The sequence below is a fragment of the Lepidochelys kempii genome, chromosome 2 (genome assembly GCF_965140285.1).
Source record: "Lepidochelys kempii isolate rLepKem1 chromosome 2, rLepKem1.hap1, whole genome shotgun sequence".
Classification (NCBI taxonomy): Eukaryota; Metazoa; Chordata; order Testudines; family Cheloniidae; genus Lepidochelys; species Lepidochelys kempii.
The window spans coordinates 180,286,585-180,292,763 of NC_136381.1; the positions used below are offsets into that span (position 1 = coordinate 180,286,585).

Below are 6,179 nucleotides of genomic sequence, written 5' to 3' on the forward strand. Positions count from 1 at the left end.
CCATTCTGCTAAAAATTTTGATATTTAACTTTTTATTCGGATTTTGGATTAAAACATATGTTGATACCCTGGAATTTGGTGCAGAAAATCTGATTTTTACGAGCCCTAACTGGTGTCTAGTTTCAAGCCCTAGATAGGTACGGAAGATTTGGGTACACCTCGCTGAAATTCAGTCATGCTCACTCAACTAATGGCCAAGATTTTGCTACAGTATATATCTATATTTTTCTTTGGACATTAAAAAAAACCCCAAGTGTTACATACCACCTAGTTTATTGGAGGGAAAGTTTACATTTCCATCAGCAACATACGGAGCAGCAAACAGAATGTGATTATTTTAGCAAAGCTATACTACACAACTCCAGCTGTGTTATAATGCAGGGGTTAGAAAGTTACATTATTTTAAACTTGTAACTAACAGGGAAGTGCCTTAATAAAATGCCAAATAAAACAAATGCAAATAGGTAGTAGGTTACAGAATCACTCTTTGGGCATCTGGGTCAGATACTCAGTTGGTATAAATCAGTATTACTTCATTGACTCCAATAGACTACACTAATTTACACCAGTTGAGGATCTGACCCAGATTACTAAATCTTCATGGCCTGACTTCTCTGTTGCAGTAAGGCCCCTTTCCACTGTTTGAATGGTGTAAAATGAGAAGCAGGCCCTTTATGTTCAAGCATAATACATGCTGTATTGTTAGTGATTACTTCTGTTGGGGACACTGGGGCATGGCCACTGGGTAACTTGAGGGGATGGAAGACCACGAGTGTCGAGGAAGCCCCCTTGCACTAGGCCCAAGTGTCCTTGGCCTCCCCTCCCGCCTGGAGGCACTCGCAGCAGCTCTGCGTACTGGGCCCAAGTGTCCTTGGCCCCCCCGCCTGGAGGCACACACAGCAGTTATGCTGAGAATCTGCAACAATATGCTGCAGAGTCAGACTGCCTGAAACTAAGCAAGGCCAAACAGGGCAGATATGGAAGAACAATGCTGAATAAAGCAGCTTTATGTATGGTTTAAGAAACGATACAGAGAACAAGGGCACTAGCTGGGAACTGGATTGGTTGGCTATATGGATACTTGGGGCAGCTTGCTATTGCATAAGTATGCTGGGAAAAAGGATGTATAAAAGCCTGTGTAACTTCCTGCTCTGTGTGCAGGATTTGAGATTTTATTCTCCCTGTACCTTTTTGCAGCTGCAAATAAACTTTTCTGCTTCTCCACCCCATTGTGATTATTGGGTGTAGCACACCGGGTAGTGAACCAACTCCAGCTGTTGGTTAGCCTCTCGGCACTGGGTGGGCTGACGAGGCTGCAATTGAGCCTTTCCCGGACCCCTCCTGGAGGTCGAGGATTGTGGCGAGAACCGACACCCAGTGCGCACCGGTGAGTTCACCGGGGCCTCGGAGGAGATGCGATTTGATCGACCCCGGAGGGCACAATGGTGCAACGCACTCATATAGTGGAGAAGCAGTTGTGGTGGACGACGGTGAAGAACCGGTCCCTTGGACATAGGGGAGGAGCAGTTGTGGACGACGGTGAAGAACCGGTCCCTTGGATAAGGTAGGAACCTTTTGAAATCCAGATTGTATGGTCTGTTGGAACCTGGGGACGCCCAGAGTTACCCTGTAGGTATGGGACAGGGACAGAGCTCGGGGGTTAGGGCACGGTGTACGCCCCTAGAATGCATTCTAGCAAACTGGAAGGTATTTGGTGCGGATCCAATGACTAAGAGACAATTAAAACGATTCTGTACAGTTGACTGGCCTCAATATCAACTAGAGGGCCAGGAGTGGTGGCCACCAGGAGGGTCAATTAATTACAACACGATCCTTCAGTTACTGCTGTTCTGTCAGAGAACAAGGAAATGGAATGAACATATGTATGCGCATTTGTTTCTGACTTTATGTACTCGACCAGATATTTTACAGCACTGTAATCTGACTCCGACGGTTCGGTAGTAGCTAATGTTAGTCCCCAGACCCCCACCCGCACTGTAATGGCAGAGCCGGTGTCCCCTTTGGCCCCCACACCCGCACCTTATAAGGGTAGGATGCCTCAGGTTACAGAGATTGCCCCCTCGGTGGGACTCTATCCTTTGCTTACCGAGACTGTTGTGGCTTGCCCAGGGGCAGAGGGACATCAGGCTACCACTATGCAAGTTTACACCCATGTGCCATTCAATCCAATAGTCTTAGCAACTTTTAAAACACAGGCTGGGGAATTCTCAACGAACCCAAGCAGGTTTATATCAGTCTTTGAGGGGTGCCTCAGTAGTCACAAGCCGGATTGAGACGACTGTAATATCGTCCTAATAACTCTGTTGTCTGAGGTAAAGGAATCAGGTTACAGCTAAGGCAAGGAGAGCGTCAGCGTTCAAGCGAAAAAAAAAAAAAGGAAAGGAAGCTATCTGTCAAGTTCCTACCCCAAGCAATCGTAAGCAGCTCAGGGCATTTCTGGGTATGGCAGGCTTTTGCAGGATATGGATCCCAGAATTTGGACTGTGGGCTAAACCCCTGTACGACTGTGTAAAAGGAGCAGATCATGACCCCTTTTATTGGACCCCAGAGGCTGACAGGGCATTTAAAATCCTTAAAAGAAAATTGATGGAAGCCCCGGCACTGGGCCTGCCGGATCTCTCTAAGCCGTTTCAGTTGTATGTACATGAACGAAGGGGGGTGGCCCTAGGAGTGCTCACACAGCTGTAAGGAGCATGGAGACGTCCCATGGCTTATTTTTCTAAGCAACTGGATCAGGTTGCAAAGGGTTGGTTGGCATGCTTACGGGCGGTCACAGCTACTGCCCTAGTGCTTGAGGAAGCTGAGAAGCTAACAGTGGGAGGGGTTATGCAAACCTATACTCCCCATATGGTCCGAGCCTTATTGGAAGCAAAGGGAGGGCTTTGGCTCACCCAGGCTCGGATTGCTCGGTACCAGGCTAAACTGTTAGAGAACTCTGAAGTCAGCTTACAGCCTTGCCCCTCCCTTAACCCAGCCACCCTCTTGCCAGAAACAGAGGAACAAAAACATGACTGTTTAGAGATCATAGATGTCCAGTACTCCAGCCGTCCGGATTTAAAGGATGTACCCCTCCCAAATGCAGATTATGAGTGGTGCACTGATGGTAGCAGTACTGTAACAGATGGGCAAAGGAGGGCGGGTTATGCTGTTGTGACCCTCCATGACATTGTGGAAGCTGAAGGTTTGCCTGCTGGGACCTCTGCCCAGCTTGCCAAACTAATAGCCCTGGCCCGTGCACTTGAACTGTCAAAAGGAAAGCGGGTCAACATTTTTACTGATTCAAAGTATGCTTTTGGTGTGCTGCATGCTCATGCTGGCCTATGGAAGCAAAGGGGAATGCTGACAGCCCAAGGCTCCCCAGTCAAGTACGGGACCCAAATCCTCCGGCTCCTAGAAGCCGTACAACTTCCCTCAGAAGTGGCGGTGGTACACTGTAAAGCCCATCAAAGGGAGGATCAAGATGTGGCCAGAGGTAACGCCCAGGCAGATCGAGAGGCTAAGCATGCTGCCACCCTGCCATCCCCTCAGGCTGAGAACGCCCATATGCATGCCCTTATCCCATCAGTAGGGGAGCTTCCAACCCCTCAGTACTCTGGGGAGGAGAGACAGCTAACTGACAAACTCAGTCTCCGGGAAAAGGAGGGATGGCTCCATTCCCCAGAAGGGAAGGTCCTCTTACCAAAGGGCCTGATCCGGCCAGTGCTGCAGAAACTACATCAAACCACTCATGCTGGCAGGGAAGCACTTATCCAGCTAATGGGAAAATACTTTATCACTTCGGGACTCCGACTCCTGGCTGCCCAGGTACAAGCGAACTGCTTAGTCTGCCAAAAGAATAACCCCCGACCGGGACATCCTGTGCCACCAGCTGCCCTAGAACCCACTCTGGGCCCCGGACAAGTGTGGCAAATAGACTTTACTGAGTTTCCCCGAACCCAAGGGTTCAAATATCTCCTTGTCATAGTGGATCGGTTCAGCGGATGGCCAGAGCCTTCCCATGCCGTAATTGCACTGCCAGAACAGTGGCCCTCAAGTTTGTTAAGGAGATCATTCCTCGCTTTGGACTCCCCCTGTGGATGGAATCTGACAACGGGACACACTTCACGTCAAAAATCATTCAAAGCATCTCACATGCCTCACAGATCCCCTGGAAACTCCATACGCCCTGGAGACCGCAAGCCAGTGGTGTAGTGGAGCGTACCAATCAGACCCTTAAACGGCATCTCTCAAAAGTGTGCCAAGAAGCCTCACTGTGATGGCCTGATGCTTTGCCCCTCATCCTACTCTGTATCCGCATTCTCCCTAAGGGTAGATTAGGGCTTAGTCCCTTTGAAATTATGTTTGGAAGGGCATGGCCTATGAATGGCACCCTGGTTCTGTCAGGGGAATGGGAGTTGGGTAATGTTTTTTTGTCACAGTATATGTGTCCCCTGTCTGCTGTTCTTTTGTCTCTTCACAGGTATACCAAGGATTCCCAGCCTCTCCCCTTGGACTCTCCCGTCCACTCCTTACAGCCCAGTGACTCTGTGCTTGTTCGCACCTGGAAAGAGGAGCCTCTCCAGGAAAAGTGGAAAGGACCCTATACCGTCCTGCTGATCTCCCATACAGTGGCAAAGATCGAGGGACACAAGAACTGCATCCATCACTCTCGTCTGAAGGCAGTACCCGCCCCCTCGTCAGCAGAACAGTGGGCCGTCCAACCTGCTGACTCCTCATCTAGTGACGATCTCGGGCTAAAGCGACTGTTTAAAAGACACAAATAGCGGGCACCTTAATGCTAAAATGGGCCCACCCAGGTACTGGAGACCCTGGGTTGGGAAGACTCTGGTGATAATTAATTGGGTAACATTGTTATTCTCTGTGTTAGTATTTCCAAACTGTGCATATCGGGAGCATAACTCCTTTGTTTCGCTTGCGCACCACGTTGCTATTTTAACAAACCAGACTGATTGCTAGGTATGTGCTCCAACTCCACTGTCCCCCAAAACGGGAATGCCCCTTGACATGCTGCCCTTGACCCTAGCAGAATTAGCCTCCACCAAAGAGCAGGAAAGAACGGACTCGCCGTTCTGGAACAAGACCTCTTTACAGCAAGCCACCTATCAGGACCAGGAATATTCAATTGCAATACTCACTGAGGGAACGTTATGTTTTACCCGAAACCAATCTGATCACTATGGGCTTCCTGTGGGAAAGAGCTCCTGTGTTATTACACAGTGGGCTGATGGGCATTGGATAAAGACCGAAAGGGGAGGCCAACAGTGTGGGTGTAATGGTTCCTCCCCTTTTAGGGAAACTCTTACAAATACTCTTACCACAAAAGAGGGGTTTGGAAATATAACTTGCCATCCAGTTAATATCTTCAATTTAGCAAGCCAATGGTGGGTTTGTAGTGGTCCCTATGGCGAGTGTAATTTGAAAGGCACAATTAGAAACGCCCCCACTTGTACCCAATCAGGAGGATGGGATGCCCCCTTAGGGGCATATGAACTGTTTGGAAAAGCAGCCAAAGCAGCCTTAAGTATCCCAGGAATCCCCTTAAGAAACAGTCCTTACTGGGCCCTACAAGGTCACTATTTTGTATGTGGCCGAAAGGCTTACAAGGTGCTGCCAGCCAACTGGATAGATAGCTGTTATATAGCTCATGGAGTTCCTCATCTTTCCATAACTGCCACACTGCCCAAAGGAAAGATTAGAAATGCCCGAGACTCTTCTGTTGAGTCAGGAGAAAAGACCATGTGGCGACTGACTACAGCATTGGAGGGCAATATGAAGAATTCCCTCACAACCGAGAAGCTTGTAGGGTGCTCTGTACTGGGAATAGCGCCACTGTTTTCCGGGCCAGCCATGGCATGCATAGGCCGCTATACTGTAAGGCTGCAAATGGTACTTGAGAAAGTTGCCTTAGAGTTAGAGGACTCGGTTAGTGATTTAGGATCAGCAGTAAAAACATTAAATAAAGAGGTACAGCAGCTCAGGACGTTTTCCCTCCAAAACAGACTGGCTTTGGACTATCTCTTGGCATCCCAAGGAGGGGTTTGTGCCCTCGTCGGGCCCCGATGTTGTGTATATGTAAATGATAGCAGTTATGAAATCTATGAAAAGGTGGTACAGGCTGAGGCCCATGCCCGAGCCGGAGCAGAGGTTGCCTATACTGC

At 48.9% G+C, this 6,179-nt stretch overlaps 1 protein-coding gene across 1 annotated transcript in view; it reads left to right on the forward strand.

Annotated features, from left to right (window-relative positions):
* Window positions 1–1,161: 1,161 nt before the first annotated feature.
* LOC144930174 (uncharacterized) overlaps window positions 1,162–6,179 on the forward strand; it is an 8,204-nt gene continuing 3,186 nt past the window's right edge. The window contains exons 1-2 of the mRNA XM_078851328.1: window positions 1,162–1,564; window positions 4,481–6,165. Coding sequence (XP_078707454.1) covers window positions 5,014–6,165 — 1,152 coding nt within the window. The 5' untranslated portion in view covers window positions 1,162–1,564; window positions 4,481–5,013. The remainder of the gene's footprint in view (window positions 1,565–4,480; window positions 6,166–6,179) is intronic.